Source organism: Strix aluco, chromosome 1, assembly GCF_031877795.1.
Source record: "Strix aluco isolate bStrAlu1 chromosome 1, bStrAlu1.hap1, whole genome shotgun sequence".
Lineage (NCBI taxonomy): Eukaryota > Metazoa > Chordata > Aves > Strigiformes > Strigidae > Strix > Strix aluco.
The window spans coordinates 52,939,553-52,958,090 of NC_133931.1; the positions used below are offsets into that span (position 1 = coordinate 52,939,553).

Consider the following 18,538-nt stretch of genomic DNA (forward strand, 5'->3'; position numbering starts at 1 on the left):
CACATGCAGCTTGTCTTTCATCTAGAAAAAGATAAGTTTTTTCCCTAAATCTATGACGTGGGGTTTTTAGCATGATTTTCTCAGTACTGAACAAATATTTGCCTCATTCATAAATAGAACTTTGTACCCATATTCCAGTATTTACCTTGTATTTCAGGGTCTTGGATAACTACATAAAAATATTCTACATTAGGAATGGGAGGAAAGAAATAGCGGATATATGAAAATGAACAGCACATCAGAAGCAATCCCTGCCTCAGAACAGAACTGGCAGAACTGATCTGAGGAGATAAGGTCAGGAGATATATTCAGAACAGAGTTATTTACTTTCCCTAGAAGAGAGGGTTGAATAAATAATGTTCTTGACAATGGCTTTCTGTTGAATGTGATTAAATTATTTTTTTATCCCAGAGAGGTAAGTGAAACATACAAAGGTATCTCCCCCTGGAGTCCTAATTTAAAAAAAAAAAAAAACGAAACCAAAACCCAAAAGCCAAACCACCTTTAATTGTTAGCATTAGATAATAAAATAGTGTTATTCCTATAATTCCTTGCTCGTACTTCTTGTCTATTGTGTTTCAGAGCAAATTCTTGCCACCCTCAAATTTTAAATCAGAGAAGCTAACTAAAGTTCCTTATCCAATGGCAGAACGTTCATTTCAGATAGTGAAAACAAGAACAATATATACATTTTAGAACAATCTCAAGTGTTGCTGAGACTTAGAAGAAAACTGGTTTTGCTGTAGAGTAAAATATGTCACAGAATCACCCTGAATTATATGCAATTATTATACGCAATTAACTACTTTTTTTTCTGAAAACACATATGGAAAGTCAATAATATACTTGCACTTGGTAGTAAGAAAGTCCCAGAAAAGGGAATTTTACTACAGTGAAAAATATCATATTAAAGTTTCAGGAGTTTAAACATATCTACAGAGTATCATAGTTTATTATTTTGTTGTTACTGTTGACAAATCCAGTTGTCTCTGGAGATTCAACACAGATTTGGGGGTCAAAAGAGAAGGTTCAGTCTTGCAATGTCCTCGTGATTTGATGCATTACCCTGTATTTTCCTATTTGTTTAAGTGCACTATTCTGTCTTTTCTTACTGTATGTTTTCTGTATTATTCTGTTATATTATTTTGTTATTTCTAGTAAAATACGCCTGCTCTTTTCACTCTGGTGTCTGAGTTTAACTGATATCCCTGATCAGCAAAACACCTAGCAACTTCTGGTTGTGTTGAGCTCTGTAAACTTCTGTGAACTTCAAAAAGGACCAAAGGCAGAAGTATTTACATAATGAGCTCAATAGACATGTACCTGTAGTTACAAAATCACATAGGAGTTTCTGCAGATAATCTTCATTCCTAATGAGAAAGGTCAATAAATCTAGTGCAGTTCTGTCTGAAATCAGTGAGTCTTTCCTGTGGCATCACAAGGGTCAGAGACCGATTTTTGACATTACAAGAGGCCATTACGAACACCGAGTCTGACCTTTGCATAAAGCAGGGCAAAGAATGGCTCAATAGCTTGGGATCTTTTAGAAAGACAGCAAGCTTGACTTTAAAGATTTTCAGGTAATGGAGATTTTAATCCAATTCTGTTTAAGTGATTAATTGCCTCAGCTGTTACAGAAATACATTTTATTAGAGGATAGCGATGGATCAGGCCATAAGGCCATGCACAAGAAATTCTTTGTGCTGTCTTTAAATATAAAATGTAAGAATCACCCATTTCCCTTTGGACTAAGTAGACCCAAGTACTTTATTGAAGTTGAATGATTAAAAAAATGCTTAAAAAAGTGATGCTGCCTTATAATTACAGGCTTTGGCCCTTAAGCATCTCCCAGTAGGTCATGTCTGCAGTTAGCTATTCCTTTCATGCTGTTTGGTTATGGTGTATTTCAGAGCCCGGGAAGCCCAGAAATTGGCAGTTAAAGGCAGTCCGGTGCTAAAATAGCCCCTGGTCTCACACAGCCAGAGAAGTGGCTGTCGGCACGGGCTGCTGACAGAGAAATCCAACATACTGCTGCACTGGGGACAGCCACCACGCAAATGTCCCACTGCTTTCTGCGAGCCCAGTGACGACAGCAGCCAAAAAGTGTGTGCTGGATCCTGGCCCTGGTGTCTGGCTTGTGGCCCTAATGTCTGCTGTCCAGTCAACTCCCAGCATGGAGGCCAGCAAACTCAGTTCCCCGGTCTCACCCCACACCCTTTGTCTTTCTGGAGCTATGCATCTGGTTGAGCAGGGGCCCTCCTGTGCTGCAAAGGGGTGTGGGAGCTCTCTCCATTGCTCACTACGCACAAAATGGGGAGCTAAGGTGCATGAAGGGCTCCCAGGCTCAGGGCAATTTTGGCTATGGCCAGCATGGACTTGCAGCTCCACGAGGCAGACACTGCACTGCAGGGTGCACGAGCCACCGAGGACAGGCTTCTGTGCCCAACCAAATGTCTTTTCTCTTTTCCTTAATGAAACGGACTTTGTTATTCTCTCATCACGATATGCAGTTCTGATTGATATTTACTGGGCTCTGCGTGACCCGTCTCCGTTGTCTTTAGCCTGGGTAATTGGAATTATTGAGCGGCACCTGGTTCTGGCAACCTGGGACTCACCCCTGTTGGGACAGTCCTCACCTGCCCGCCCTGGCCTGCTTCTGCGCAGCCTTGCTCCCGTCAGACTGAATTAAGCCGCGCTGTCAGGAGCCAGGGACCCTTCAACAGTTTTCCAGCAGAAGCAACACCAAATTAGTGTTTGGTAATAGGCTGCACACTGTTTTGTAATAAGAAAATATGGATGATTCTATTTATTCCCTCTCGCTCCTGCGATGATAAGAAATGTTCTAATTCATTATTAATTTGTTCCAACTATTTCTGGTAAATCTAAACTATGAATAACTTTAGCTATGCCATTAGCAATACCTCAGAACTACAGATGGATTTTAACTTCTGGACATGGGCACACGGCAGTCCCACTGTTTCTAAAGGTGTACCCAAAATTCTGTCACATTTGGGTACAAAACCAGTACTTGCCATTCACACTGGGTTACAGCTGCATCCAAAGCAACCTGCAACACAAAGATATTGTGGCCGTTATTCGTTCGGTATAAATCATTGTAACTTGGCAGCATTCTGTGAAACTGTATATTCAATCTACTTAAGGATTTACCCTCCCCTGAATACTGGACCAAATGGAAATGAAAGTGGGAATAGACTTAGACCTGCTGACAGTGCTAAAGGCTTTTATTCTGCCCTGGGCATTTTGTAGGTTGCTGGCTTTAGTGTAGAGTAGGCCTTTGGATTATTAAATCTTCAAAAGGTGGGGGTTTTTTGGTTGTTGTTTGCCTTTCATAATTTATTTCTCTACTTTTCATATATAAATCATTGATCAAAGAACCATTGTCAGAAAGCATCAAGGATAATTTTTTTCTTCTCTTGTAGAATATGAATTTACTTGGGTGAAAGCTGGGAGATCATAAACATATCTATTGGTCATCCAAGGACATTATCTGTCACATGCATAGTACAGTGATACCTCCTTGTGGAACTGAGTCCACTGTTTGGTCTTTCATTAATCTAGAAAGTACAAGTGCTTTTCTTGCCTTTGTGTTTGGATGGGAATGACTCTTCCTTTGCCTCTGTGTTGTCGTCACCTGGCTTCATTTACTGAAAAGGGGGAGGAAGACACCCACCACGTAAGGTCAAACACCGAGCTTCTGTGTGGGCAATCCCACAAGACACTGGCAACCCACTGGCCTTGTCTCTCACCATGAGCTCCAAGCAGGGGCAAGAGTGTCATGACTGCACTCCTGGTGCTCCCACACTGCTGCCCTGGGAAATGCTGTCCTGCCTCCTCACTTCAGAAAAGAAAAGAAAAAAAAATCCCACCCCTTTTCCTCACAGTGTGTATACATAAGAATGTTTTTAACTGTTTGCTTGGAAATAAAATTAATGTAAGGCTTGCCTCTCTCATGTCTTGGACGAGTTGCAGTCTGTACTGTCCCTCGTTGGTGCTCTCTGTTTTTTCCGTAGTTTGTACCTCCTGCCCAGAAGGTCCCTGGGTGAACAAACTGTCTGGATTACAGTTTTGCTCCTCCAGTCTGTGACAACCATGAGAAAGCACACAGATGTGCATGCTTTCCACAGTGTGCCCAAAATTCTGCTGCTTTTACTTAAAGAAAGCACAAGAGGGGATGGTTTAATAAAAGACAACTCTGAATGAAACACTTCACCTCTCTCTAGCCCTGAGTTGACTGCAATCTTGCCTCGATGAGGAAAGCAGGGCTTTCCCACCTCTGCCGCGGGTGCCACGTCTCAGCTGGAAGTGCTGAAATGTCTGCCAAGTCCTGGCTTCCCCTGCTTGAGCTTTAATAACTTCTGTTCTTCTGCCAGGCAATCCCGAATTAGCCATTATCAGATGACCACAAATACACCTGGGTGACTTCATGAACTAGTTAATCTCCCTTCTGACAAGCCCATTCTTCCTAGGAGCTAGCTTTCAGGGAGGAGGAGGCTGGAAAGCCAAGAAAAGATGAAGGCTGGTGTTACATTCATAATGCTGATGCAGACATGTATTTACTGGCAGACTGGTCTGCAATGGGTTCCCCAAGCCATCCCAGTAAGAAAGTTGGCCTGGGGAGAGATGATATAAACCCACGGGGTGTGTGTGTGTGTGAGAGAGACAGCTGGGTTGGCAGGATTGTTTGCTTTTGAGAAAGAAGAATTCATCCTTTTCTATATTGGCATAAAAACATGTGCCCTTTCATGATAAAATTACATATTCCAGGTTCGTCAATCTTTCAGGTTCCTTTTAAAATATGCAGCTATTAAAATATGCAACTGAGAAAATCTGAATATAGTGGCTGGACATCCGACAAGTGTGCCTGAGATACCATCTGGCTTTATGGACCAATAAAGTTCCTGACAGTTTGATAGATTACTCATGGTATTTTTTATAAAATATGCATAAATATGCAAAAAAGGGGTTTTCTGAGGAGTGGAAAAGATACCCATCGTGGTACATGATGAAATATGTTCCTTTGAATTAAACTTGTGGCAGTAGGTTTTAGAGCAGTCAGTTCCAGTCAGGCTTAGCAAGGCTCAGAGGATGTAAGCTCCCTGAGAAATATCTGTAGAATTATAATGCTCTAGTTAATAAAATAGATATTTAAAATAGCATAGTCAGGTAAATTAAAAGGTCTAATTTAAGCTGGTAGGAGAAAGATGAAGGAAATTCTGCCAGTGAAAAAACCTACTTTTCTTCAGATGCTGCCTTAGGAGTTTGCCTTAGAGTCAAGTATTAGAAACCTTGAATCCCTCTCAGCCTTGAAATGACAGAATTATCCAGAAATTTACTTATACGTGGAGACCAGATTTAAACCTTTATTTATTCAGCCTAAACCGCAATCATGTCCTATGCATATTCACGTTGCACACGCACTTCCGTGAAGTAGCCTGAGATGCTGAGACTTTTATTGGCATGAATCACGTGTGAGTTACTCACCCTAAATGCGGGTTTAGAAGCTGAATTTTTTGCAAACCGTCCTGACATGGCTCCCGTGTGCGCAGTACTGCCGGGGCGGCACCGGGCCGATACGTGGGGTCTTGGAGCTTGAGGTCCACGGAAATTCTACGGATTTCTACGGAAATCTGTATCTCGGTGCTGCTGATGCCCAGCATTTCAGGCATCTTGGTGCTTTCCGTAAGGGAGGAGGGGGAGTGAGAAGAGAGGAGAGGAAATGAGGCGGTGTAAATAAAAAGTAGCTGAAAGTAGCTTTTCTAAAGTGAGAACAGCCACAGATTTTAAATGTATTGCCCGTGATTCTGGTCTCTTTGGAACGAGGGATTTCTTTCCTGTTCTTTCGGCTGAGTGCGTGGTTCAAGCCCGCAGAGCGAAGTTCGCCACATAACCCCCGCCGCGCTGCTTTCTAGAAAAGCCCATTTTACACCCGCTATCACAGAGTCCTTTCAAAGGGAACAAAAAAAAAAACCCAAACCCCAAAAAAACCCAAAACCCACCAGCCCGGTGCCGGCAGCGAGGGAAGGCAGAGGGCAGAGGGCAGCCCCCTCCCCGCCAGCCGCTTTCACAGCCGGGCCCGGGACCCCGACGGGGACATCGGGGGGGGTCCCCCGAACCCTCCTCAGCCGGGGGAGACGGGGCACCCCTAGCACCCCGCGACGGCGGCTCCGCGGCGGCGGCCGCAGGCGCGCTGCTGCCCGCGCGGTGGCGCCCGCCGCTCACGGACTGTCCGCGCTGGCGCAGCGCCCGCAGCTCCCCGCGCTCCGCGGAGCGCGGAGCCCGGGGAGCAGCGGGCGTTGCGCCAGCGGCCGTCGGCGGGGAAGCCCATCGCGCCGCTGGCCGCGGCAACCGGGAGCGGTTCGCCAACGGCTCCGCCACCCGCCCTGCGCCGGCCCTTCTCCTGCCGGGGACCCTTCCCGCTCCTACGCGCCCGGCACGGAATGTCAACCGGGATAACACCGTCCTGCTACGTCCCCAGTCCCGTCCCCCCCGTCCCCGTCCCCGCTACCCCGGCACCGCCATTTCTACGGGAATAATTTGTTCACGTGAAATTTCCTTTATCTCCGGAAAATAACCTGAAAAGCAAGTAATACGAATGTAATTGTAGGGTGCGTTTTTTGTTGTTGTTGTTGTTTTTAAGAAATCGATTTGGGCTCAAATAACTCATCGAAGCCTGTTACACCAAACCCATTCAAATAGGAAACAGGAGAACTATATTATTGCCGCTTCCTGAACTCTCTGCTTATGATCCCAATAATTAAAATGTGCAGTAATGGCTCCTGCAGCCTGTATTTCTTTGGGTAATTCTCGGAAATGAAAGGGCTCATTTTCGACCGCTGAGGGAGGAGAGCGCGGAGACGAGCGCAATCTCAGCGGCTGTGAGCCCGCCGGTGGTCCGCGCCCGGCGCTCGCCGCCTGCCGCATCACTTGGGGGAAAATAATCCCGGCGGCGGGGAAGTCCCCAGAGAAGGGATTTCCCTCCCAGTCCCTCCGGCAAATCAACTTTTTCTTTTTTCTCCCCCCCCCCCCCCCCGCCATCCTCTCCCCTCCCGCTCTGCCAAGCGCTGCGAGTCGCACATCTGTCTCCGCACAAGGCGGGGAGGGGAGAGGGTCGGACCAAGGGAGTGGGGGGAAAGCTGCCCCCGCCGCCCCGGACCGCGGCGGCCACGCGTGGGACCCTCCTCGCAGGGCGGCCGTGGGGTCCGTCCCCCACACTCCGCGGCTGCGGCACACGTGGAGCGGTTACGGCGCTGCTGGTTTCCCCGGGGGGAGCCTTGCGTAATGAGAACAATACTAACAATCCTTAAAAAAAAAAAAAAAAAAAAAAAAAAAAAGAAGGAAAAAAGAGAGGGGGCTCAGGGAAAAAAAAAAAGCAGTCTATCCCCAAATCTCTGTGGAAGTAGGGGTTCCGCGCCGGGGCTGTTCCGCCTGCGCGCTCAGCGCTGGGCGGCTACGCGGGGGTGAGCTGGCCCCGCGGAGAGACGCGGAGCAAAGCCGCGGGGGAGCCCGCCAAGTCAGGGGACCCCCACCGCACCCCCAACCGCCCTCCTGCGCCTCCTGGTCCCTTCCCACGGCAGGTAAAACTTGACCGTGGCGAGGACCCTTTTAGGTTTGTGTGGGGGGGGTTTCTGTGTGTTGCTGTTTGGTTGTTGGGTTTGGGTTTGGTTTTTTTCTAATTTTTTTTTGGGGGGGAAGGGTGAGTTGGTGTTTATGAGAAGCTTTATGACTCCTGATAAGCTCATCTTTGAGGACGACACAGAACTGTGTTCCTTGAGGAATTGGGGTGGTGACGTCTTTTCTGATACCCGATTATTACGTGACTGGGGGAAAAAAAAAGGCATTTGATTCATGAATAAAAATCCGGACACCACCACGGGGGCAACAAACAATATTGCCCGTCCTCTAAGGTAACAAGCAGGCAAATGTTTACGAAGAGGGCTCTTGCTGAAGCGGGGTGTTTGCAAAGATTTTGTTGCTAATTGCGTATCAGACGGAAGGCTGCGGAAGGCTGGTCAAGTTTGGAGCCACCGAGCAGGAAGAGAAGAAGAGGAGAAGGCTGAAGGCGCTCAGTGAGGGGAGAGATCTGGGGAAGACAGCATCGCACGCAGCCAGCCCGCGGCTCCCCGCCTCCGCTCCCGCCCGGGCTCGCTCGCTCCTTCCCCTTCCCCTGCGCTCCCTTCCCCGGCGACACCTCGCTCCATCCCTCTTTCTCCCTTCCCTTGCGGACTCCGCTCCAGATCTGTGCTGCTACCTGCAAACTTTTTTTCCTTTTTTTTTTTTTTTTTTTTTCCCCTCCTCTCTCTCTTTTTCTTTTTTTTGGAGTGGATTCCCCTAAAACCAGCAAACAACTAACTGCTGCTTTTTTGCGTCTTCTTCATCCCGCGGGTCCTTCGGCCATCGGAGAGGCGATGCCACGAGGGTTTTAACTCCTTTCGGCCGCAACTTGGGAGACAGCTCGATTTCCCCCCCGCCCCATTTTGGGTCTTCTATTTTTTTTTTTTTTCCTTTTTTTAAGACCTGCCCTTTTAGTTTCGCAGCCAAACGCTCTTAGTGCCGGGTGTTTAGAGTTTGATGGTAAGGACACGCCGGGCCTTCCCGCAGCGCTTTCGGGGCGGGCGGGTGGGGGGAACCGACGGGGCGGGCGGCGGCGGCAGCGCTCTGCGCCGGGCACCGCTCCGCGCCTCTCCGCGCCCCTCCGCGCCGGCACCCAGCTGCCCAGGGCGCTTTCCCCCAGGGGCTGCGCTGCCTGCCTCCCCCGCAGGCTCGGCCGGGGGCTTGGTGGGTCGTGGGGTGGGTTTTTTTTTCTTTTTTCTTTTTTTTTTTTTTTTTTTTGACAGCGACTTTCCTTTCCCTCCTGCACAGAGTGGCAATGTGTAGCAAAGCGATCCTAGCACTCCTGGTCTATGGCATAATAATGCACTGCAGCGTCTACTGCTCACCTGCGGCCGGACTTCAGTACCCGTCGCTCAGGTAGGTCCCCCCCGCCCGAGGGCTCCGCCGGGACCCCTTCAGGCCCCCTCTGCCCCGGCTGTGCGAAGGGCAGGGGCATCTTACCGGGGAGGAAAGTGGAAGGGGATGTGTCACCAAACGAAATCCCCTCCACTTCGGCTGTCCCCGGGATAGGATCCGCCGGGAGGGTCAGACAGGTAGGGGGGTCCCCTCCGGCTGCAGCACTGCCTTCCCCCAGGGCCGCTCCCCGGGATCCCGGCGCGGTTAACCTGCCTCCTCCTGTCCCCGGGGAGCGGAGGGGGACCCGCTCTGCTGCGTCTCGGCGGGAGCGGGCCGAGGTCCCGGCCGCATCTCGACGGGGCCCAGCAGCTCCCCCCCGCCTGCCCTCAGAACTGCAGGGGCCCCGGCCGCTTTCGGTTGCCCGCCGCTCGCCCAGGGTGAAGGGCGAGCATCGCCTGACCGGAGCGCGGCGGGGGGACGGGTGCGCCGCTGGCTGCGAGCGTGAGAGCTGTCGCGGTTCGTGTAGCTGCACTGGAGTTGAGGGGGATTCAGCCTCTCCCCTTGTTTACCTGGCTGTGTGCGGGCTCCCTTCTCCAGAGGGAAAACGGCTGGCACAAGGTTCTTGGGCTTTCTGTGTCTGCTCAGGGTTGTCTGGCTGGGCTCCAGCGGTGGCCGATGCGGCTGCTGTCCCCTTCCACCTGGGAGCCGGGAGCGTTTGGACCCCGCTGGGTTCGGGGCAGGAGCGGGGGGACTCGGCACAAGCGAGTTTCCCAGGCTGGGCCGTGCCCGGGGGCGCCGGGTACCGGGTCCGGGACGGCCGCTGGCAGCTTGGTCCCACCCCTGGTCCCACCCTGCTTGTCGCCTGCTTGGGCGACCGGTGGTCTTGCTTGGCTCGGGGGGAGCTTTGGGCTCGGTGCTGCTGTCCTGCCCCACGGGCGCTTGGCTCTATTCCGGGGTGCCCTGCGGGGTCACCGCGCCGTGCGGCTCAGCTGGGAGCGGGGGGGCGATGCCGGGCGCTCAGGGGCTCTCCGAGGAGGGTGTCCTTTTTGGGGGCTCCGAGGTGTCCTTGCACGAACCGGGAGCCCGTCGGGGCTGGCTCAGAGCAGCCCCCTTCCCCTCCCCGGGCAGAGGGGCTGCGGGGCAGCGGGCTCGGTGGCCTGCGGGGCCATTAGCCGGCAACAACCCGGCTCTCTTCATTCAAGCGCCTGAATTAGCAGGAGTGAAACACTTTAGCGGCATCTATTATTAATACCTCCGCTAAAGCTCACAGACAAAAATAGCTGCCTGTAACGTACAATGACCTACATCGTACTGCAGAGCGGCAGGCAGAGAGCGGGGGGTGTGGAGGGGAAACAAAACTGGCGAGATCTCAAAGGGCAAGAGGCACCATTCAACGAAAAACAACAACAGGCGAAGCCCCCCCCGCCCCCCCGCCGCCCCCCCCTCCCAGCCCCGGCCCGGCGGGCGCGGCGGGGAGGAGCGGGGCGCGGCCCCCGGCCCCGGAGGTGGGGGCTGCCGCTCACCGCCCCGTCTGCACCGGGGAGGCCGCTTGGCTCCCGCCCAGCCCCTGGCACACGAACGCGCGTGTGTGCGTGTGCGTGTGTGTGCGCGGCAGCCTGAGCGGCGGGGAGGGCGTGCGCTCCGCTCGGGAAGCACCAGCCGTGGCCGTGGCGGAGAGGGGCTGTTTCTCGGGCCGGGGCGGGGAGGGGGGGCGGGGGGGGAGGATGTTTGGGGCTTTTCTCGGAGCACGTCTGACGGCGGTTGTGTTCCCCTCCCCCGTGGTCCTGCCCCGCAGAGGAGGCGGAGGGCGGGGATGGGGAGCGGGCGGGCGCAGGGAAGGGATGGGGGCAGACGGACGGGGCTCCCGGGGCGCTCGGGTCGGCTCCGGCGGGGGCGGTGGCCACCAAGGTAGCCGGAGGCGCGGAGCGGAGCCCCGCGAAGCCCGGCTGACTCCTTCCCCTTGGTGCTCTCGTTGCCAGGCTGGAGGATGAAGTCTACGACGAGGACGGGAACACCCTTCAGGACTTCGCCTATGACCACGAGCCCCTCGGCATAGCCAACCCGTCCTCCGTGATCGGCGAAGTGTACACCTTGTACTACCCGCCGGAAAAGAGGTGACCGCAACTCGCGGGGTGTCAGGGGTGAATTCTGAGCCGGGAGCAAAATTAGGAGAAAAAATAATAATAATACCCAACAAGCCAACAGCAACCAAAAAAAAAAATTGTAGATGTAAATCCCGAACCCAAACAAACGACCACGCTGCCCGGGTCCCGGTGCCCAGTTTAAAGCCGAGAAGAAACGGAAAAGTCGCCTTACCTCCAGCAGCGCGGGTGGGGGAGCGGGGGAGCCGCCCGCGCCGGGGAGGGCTAGCGATGCTCCCGCAAACGGAGCAGAAATGCCCAGCCAGCGCGGAGCCGAGCGAGTGCGGCGGGGAGGGGTCTGGGTGGGAACGAGGGTCCCGGGGGACGCGGGGAGATGCCGCCCTCCGCTCGCCGGCGGGGAGGGACGGTGACCGCCACCGCCCGGGCTCCCGCAGCTCCGCCGCAGCCGGCTCCCGGGCCTCGCCGCTCATCCGCGGGCTCTTCCCTCCGCCCAGGCACGCCGATGGGATCTTCAACAAAGCCTACAGGAAACTCCTGGGCCAGTTATCCGCCAGGAAATATCTGCACTCCCTGATGGCCAAGCGGGTCGGGTAAGGGTTTCTGCTCTTGCTTTTCCGCGGTGGGCGTTGGTGCTGCCGGGGCGGAGGCGCTTAAAAGGCTGCGGCTGAAGCGAACAAAGCTGCCCCGGCCGGGGCTGGGGGTTTGTGACGCCAGCGGCGGGGCTGGGGGAGTCCGGCTCCCCAAACCTCAGCCGGCCCCGGCCGCGGCTCGCAGCCCGCTCCCGGGGCAGCGGGAGGCGGTCACGGAGGTTGGATTGGTTTAATACGCTCGCGCATATATATATATATATATGCATAGATGTGTGTCTGTATATATATATTTATATATATATGTCTCTCTGATTTTTTGCAAGCGGCTGATTTAAAAGTTGGGCAGCCTCCCCGGTCTGCCGGGGGGGAGCAGTCTGTCGGAAGCGATGACCGGGGCTGGGCTGGAGCGGGGGGGGGGGGGGACGGACACCGGCCCGCAGCCCCAGGGGCCGGGCGGGGCTCCCCGCCGCCGGCGGGGCAGGGGCGAGCCCGGTGCCCCCCGCCGCCCTTCGGCAGAAGGTAACCTGTTAATAAAGCCCCGGGGGGAGCCGCTTTCCCTGCCGCAATGAATAATTCATGGCGGGGAGATATTGTCTCTCCCGCCGCCGCCGCCTCTTGCGCACACCGCGTCGGGAGCGGGTTTCGGCACGGCCTTTGTCTCCCGCGCATCTTCCGCGCAACGTGTTGCGCCGGGAGGCAGCGGCCGCCGGCGGGTCTGCGCGGGGCCGGGGGTGGGTGGGGGAGGGAGGGGGCGGTGCGGAGGGGCGCGGAGGGGCGCGGAAGGGGGCGGAGCGGCCCCGCCTGATGCAGCTGTGCTTCTCGGTGCTTGCAGCGGTGCCAGCGGCGGCCTGGGGGACGAGGCGGAACCGCTGACCAAGCGGCACATAGACGGCATCTTCACGGACAGCTACAGCCGCTACCGGAAACAAATGGCTGTCAAGAAATACTTAGCAGCCGTCCTGGGGAAAAGGTATAAACAAAGAGTTAAAAACAAAGGACGCCGAGTAGCGTATTTGTAGCGATGAGTAACCAGCCACTCCTGTGTATACAAAGTCCTAAGAGAGAGAGAGAGAGAGAGAAAGAGAGAGAGAGAGAGAGAGAGAAACCCAACAACAAAAAATCTAAACAAAAACAAAAGTCATTTCCAAACTGACTGAACAATCACCGCTCCTGTGTTACCTAAACATGTATTTATGTATGAAGTAAAGCCATTAAATGAATATTTTGATAATAATATTGTTTTTCTTTTGTACAAAAGCACTAGAGAAACGCACAGATCTACTTTGTGACCAATCATTAAGTTATATATAATATATAAATATATATATAAATACTACTACGAATACTAAAGAACAATTCTTCATATAAAGCCTGCACAAAACAAGAATTCGCCTGAGCTGTTTATGTTTTTATATAAAATAAATAGAAAAAAAAGACAATCATTGTTTTGAATATTGCTCCTATTTTTGTAACGGAAATTAAAAGGATAGTATTTTTATCCGTGACAGGGTCGAAGACATTAATTTTCACCATTTGCTACTGTACATAGAGAAGGATGCCCTGCTCCCAGGGGATCATGAGGAAAATGATTTGGGAGAATTGGTGAAGCAGATTCTTCCCCCGGTGAGTCTCAAGGCAGGCTCCTTTGCCACTAGCCTCTCTGAAGGGGCAGCATCCCCCTTCCTCTAGATTTCGATTTTTTTTCCTCCTGCTTTCTTTGATTCCAGTTGTATCTGTAATAATGTCTCCTCAAACAATGAGCTTAGAAGATAATTCTCTTGTGAAAACAACAGCTCTATCCAAATTGTGCATCTCTGTTGCCTATTGGAGGGAGAAATAGTAAAAATAAAAACAACACCAAAATAATAATAATAACAACAAAAAAAAAATGAAACAAAACCAAGAAAAGCCAGACCCCAAACCCCAACCCCTAAATCCCGAACCAGCAGCAGGGATAGTAAGTCCTAAGCCCCGTGCACTGCTCTTCTGGCTGGCTGGGCAGAGTTGCAGAACAAAGCGAAAGCGGAGACAGGACCCGCTTGCAGAGAGCGGGGAAGTGAGCGAGGGCGGCCGCCGGCGGGCCACGGGGCCGGGGTCGGGGCCGGTACCGGAGCCGGTGCCGGAGCCGGTGCCGGAGCCGGTGCCGCAGGGTCGAGGGAAGACGAGGCGATCCCACCTCGGATCCGCTACCCAACTGCCCCGGGCAGCTCGGTACTGGACCTGAATGCAAAGTACAGTGTGTTACTCTCCAGTGCTGTCCATGCTTCTCATCATGTGTAATGAGCAGGGTTCTCGCCTTTGCATTTTTCGGTCGGAGTTGCTCTTTTCTTTGGTTGTTTTTTCTTGTAGACCCTCCCGCCTCTCATCCTCTCTTCGCACTTTTCCGAGCTCTGTTTAACCCACCTGAGTCACCTTTTTTGGGTTATGTTCTTTTGGGGAAAAAAAAAAAAAAAGATTGTGAACGCTCTCTCACTCCTTTGTTCTGTTTTATGCAAGCTCTTATTGTACAAGTTTAGGAACCCCTGTTGTAGCTACCACTAAAGAATTATGCACTACTACGAAAGTTTTTGTTCCTTGTTTATTGAGTTTGGAGGTAAAATGTATTTTTCTACATTCTGGCTTATTGCTTAGTAAAATTTATTTCATAAAACAAACTTTTGTCATAAAAGAATGTGTAGTGTTCACCTGTGGTCCGGTTTCTAACGAGATAAACCATTTTCACCTCATCTCTCTATGTACGGACTCCTATCTTACCTTCGGCCCGGGGCTGGCCCCCTCCCTCCGCCCGGGCAGGTGGCGAAGGAGGACACGTAGGTACCTGCTTCTTTCCAGCTCACCACACAAACCTTAGAGGAGTCTTTCCAAAGACACAAAACGAGCCCCGCATTCAAGACATCGGAAAGCAACCCCCCCGTGGCCCCCCCTCAAAAGAAAAAAAAAAAAAAGTCGCGGGTAGAAACCTCCTTCCCCGGCTGGGAAGAGCCGCCGGGACGGGGAGAGAGAGGAGTGGGCAGAGCCCGGCAGAGAGGGCAGGCGCTGCCGGCACTGCTTTCCCGGGCTGCCTGCACTGCCGGTACCGCCTGGCCGGGCTGCCCGCCCTGCCGGTGCTCGCCCGGGCTGCCCGCACTGCCGGCAGCGCCTGCCCTGCCCGTCCCACCGCCGGGGCGGCTCCGGGGGGGCGGAGGGACGCGGGACGCAGTTTGCAGCTTTCGTGCCTTCTCTTCACCTTGTAAATCGCCACGAGTTCACGGATGGCTATTTAGTGGCCCTACGATGCTGCAACACATCGGCTTGCGTTTTAGTCGTACTTCTTCTGTTCTTTGGCAATGGGCAGAGTTTGCTGTGTTTGTGTCGGCTGTGGTATAATGACATAGGGCTCTCTTGACGTTTTATTTATGACCTTATCAGTTAGAGTTCAGTGGCTAGTCGCAAGCATTATGAAGTGATCACCTAGGTTATTATCCTTTGTATGACTTTTTTTTTTTTTTTTTTTTTTTTTTTTTTTAGAAACGCCAACAGCCTTACCAAAATTTGAGCAGATTTGAGATACAGTCATAGTAGGTAGATGTTAGTCTTGGAGAACTTATTTTGTGTGCAAATGAATATAAAAAGAACTCAAACAAAGTATTATTACACACATGATATCTATAACTAGGACTTTGATAACTGTTATATAAAGTGTGTAAAGTTTGTATTAATAAATTTTTGTAAACAATGCAATTTCGTCTAATGTTTGGGGGAAAGAAATCTAGAACCTAACAGTGAAAGCTGAATTTCATTGAATTTTTCTTTTTTTTTCTTTTTATTTTTCTTTTTTTTTTTTTTTTTTTTTAATTAATTCATTTTAAAGCAGCGTTCTTCTAACTTTTCATGCCTGGGATATATTTTTTTAAGTCTCCACATTTTAACATCAAATAACCTCTAACATTTTTAGCGATGGTTACTCCTGTGTTCGAGTAAACTAAACAGAACTGCTGCAATAAAGAGCCTAGTTTCACACACACCAGCTCAATAATACTCTCTAAAATATGCAAACCAAACCAGTCGGTGCCTATCTCCCATTCCTCTAACAATTCCTGTGCTTAGAAGCCATTTATTTTACTCGGAATCGGTATGTTTGATGAGATCTTCACCTAATCCGCTTTTAATGAACGTTCTGTATGTGTTAATGTGCTTCCCAGCGTCACCCGGTTTGGGCAACGGCAGCATCTTTCCTTGGATTAAACATATACTGGGCTGTCCTAAAAAAATGATACTGCAACATAACAAAGAGTGACTTAGGCTTTACAGGGTAATAGGTGGCTACAACGAAAAAGCACAGACAGAGTAGTTTGTCGGCACAAAGAGGAGGTCAGCATATCCGACCTTTAATCTTCACTTTAGTTTAGCAATAGCTGCTTATGTTTATTATTTTTATTGTAGCTCAGGGACTTTACTCAAGTATGTTGGAAAGTAACAGCAATTTAGCTTAAACTAAACTCTATTTCCTTCTAAGATCATACAATTAAAAAACAAAGCACAGGAATTAAATGGCAATTTCCTAGCAATTTATTTTTCAAAACTCTAAATCCAGGATTTGAAACAGACTGGTCACATCCCCTCTGCCACGAATTCACTTCCCAGGTTAGTCTCAACAACAGTATTTCACTGACTAACTGGAAAACACCGAGGGAACTTAGAAAGCTGGTGGTATCATTGGTATGTGTTAGGAATGGGTGTAAAGTGAGATAAAAGTTCTGATTAAATGCAGACTGGGTCAGAGAAGAATGCAAAAATATACCAATTGGGAGGAGGGGGAGAAGACAATCATTTCTCAGACTGATAGTGTAAGAAAATCAAGTCACTGTTTCCCAAAGGCAGTGTACAGCAAAAAGCTGCTGTTAGGTATATTCAGTAATTATGCAGTGCTCATACATATAATCACACTACATTTCCTGCCCATCTGAAAATGTGCTTAAGAGATACAAGCTGAAGACCTTCTTGGTATCGGCAGCTAGAGGATGAAATTTGGGTTTGGTCCACCTGAAAAATAAGGTTGTCTTCATCAAGTCCTGGCACTTGTTGAAGATGTGCAGAAGGTGGAAATTCTGCTGTAAATGACACAGAGATGGTCCTAACCTCACTCTACTGAAATTTCTCTTCACCAGATCACATATCATTTCACAAAGAAGCTCAGCTCTAATCCCAGTGATTTAAACTGCCATTTGAAATGATACGCTTGGAAAATGTGCAATACTGAGTCTTACAGCATGAGTTTTGTGGGGATTGCTGATGTTCTGTATGCTGCTATACGAATAGCAGCAGAAATGGAGAAAGCCAGCTGAGGAAACAAGAATGACTAGACAAGACATGATTTTGGGGTCTCGCATTGTAAAAACCTCCTGACATACAGTCCAAATTAGTTAGTACAGGAGGCTGAACAGAGAAGGTCAGACTGTTCCAGATTCCAGTCCTCAGAAATGTGGTGTAACACCACATCTGTCATAGAGCTACACAGGTTATCAAAACCAGAAGAGCCTGAAAGAATCATTTTCTGTAGACCCCTGGTGTAAACCTGGCTGTGGCCAGCATCTGCCTTTCTCAAGCTTTGCTTGTGAGGGTGCTAACCTTCTCTCCCACTGCCTCTCGAGCCTTTCAGCCCTCTTCAGAAAACAAAGTTCATCACAGAATCACAGAATCGTCTAGGTTGGAAAAGACCTTGAAGATCATCTAGTCCAACCATTAACCTAACATTGACAGTTCCCAACTACACCATATCCCTAAGCGCTATGTCGACCATACTCTTAAACACCTTCAGGGATGGGGACTCCATCACCTCCCTGGGCAGCCCATTCCAACGCCTAACAACCCGTTCTGTAAAGAAATGCTTCCTAATATCCAGTCTAAACCTTCCCTGGCACAACTTGAGGCCATTCCCTCTTGTCCTATCGCTTATTACTTGGTTAAAGAGACTCATCCCCAGCTCTCTGCAACCTCCTTTCAGGTAGTTGTAGAGGGCGATGAGGTCTCCCCTCAGCCTCCTCTTCTCCAGACTAAACAACCCCAGTTCCCTCAGCCGCTCCTCGTACGACATGTGCTCCAGACCCTTCACCAGCTTCGTTGCCCTTCTTTGGACACGCTCAAGTAATTCAATGTCCTTTTTGTAGTGAGGGGCCCAAAACTGAACACAGTAATCGAGGTGCAGCCTCACCAGTGCCGAGTACAGGGGTAAGATCACTTCCCTGTCCCTGCTGGCCACGCTATTTCTGATGCAAGGCAGGATACCATTGGCCTTCTTGGCCACCTGGGCACACTGCTGGCTCATGTTCATCTATTGGCTGTATATGTTTTCACCTAGAGTTAAGGAAAATAGAAAATCAGGAGGAAGTTTGATCTTTTGTTGGCTTGTTACTTAATAATTTTGCAGCTTAATTTCCAGTTCTAGGCTAAATCATTTAGTTGTTCTTCAGGAAAAACCTTTGGCAAAACCACATCCCTGAAAATTTTAAGGACCTCATGCTTAGCCTCTAGAAGTACATGTCCTCTTAACTACACTCATAGATTTTTAAGACCCAAGAGGACTCTTATGATCATCTACTCTATCTTAGGTAATACAGGGCATAGGATTTCATGAGTCCTTCATTTAGCATTTAATTTCTGAGTGAGCTATTCTGTATGACAGCAGTATTGATTGCAAGACTTGCAGGAATGGCAAATTTCCTGGGTAAGTTGTTCCAAATGTGACAATTTAGCACTCTCTTCCTTGTTTCAGTTTGTCTGATTTTTGAGTCCAAGAGATTTGTAGCCTGATGAAGAATCTCTAATGCCTGTAGATTTTCCTCTCCATATAGTCTTAGGCAGAGATTTACTCTCTTCTATGCCCTACCTTTGAGGTAGCAA

At 50.3% G+C, this 18,538-nt stretch overlaps 1 protein-coding gene across 4 annotated transcripts; it reads left to right on the plus strand.

The window, feature by feature from the left end:
- The first annotated feature begins 7,158 nt into the window (after positions 1-7,158).
- On the plus strand, positions 7,159-15,377 carry ADCYAP1 (adenylate cyclase activating polypeptide 1). Of its 4 annotated transcripts, none has more exons than XM_074821253.1 (6): positions 7,159-8,592; positions 8,881-8,988; positions 10,947-11,081; positions 11,564-11,659; positions 12,492-12,629; positions 13,168-15,377. In XM_074821253.1, exons 2-6 carry the CDS (start codon positions 8,888-8,890, stop codon positions 13,346-13,348), a joined length of 651 nt encoding a protein of 216 aa, XP_074677354.1. In that variant the 5' UTR covers positions 7,159-8,592; positions 8,881-8,887; the 3' UTR covers positions 13,349-15,377. The 4 variants fall into 4 exon arrangements, with proteins under 4 accessions (XP_074677354.1, XP_074677355.1, XP_074677357.1 ...); XM_074821254.1 differs by having other exon boundaries at positions 7,159-7,595; XM_074821256.1 differs by lacking the exon at positions 13,168-15,377 and having other exon boundaries at positions 12,492-12,893.
- Positions 15,378-18,538: the final 3,161 nt, after the last annotated feature.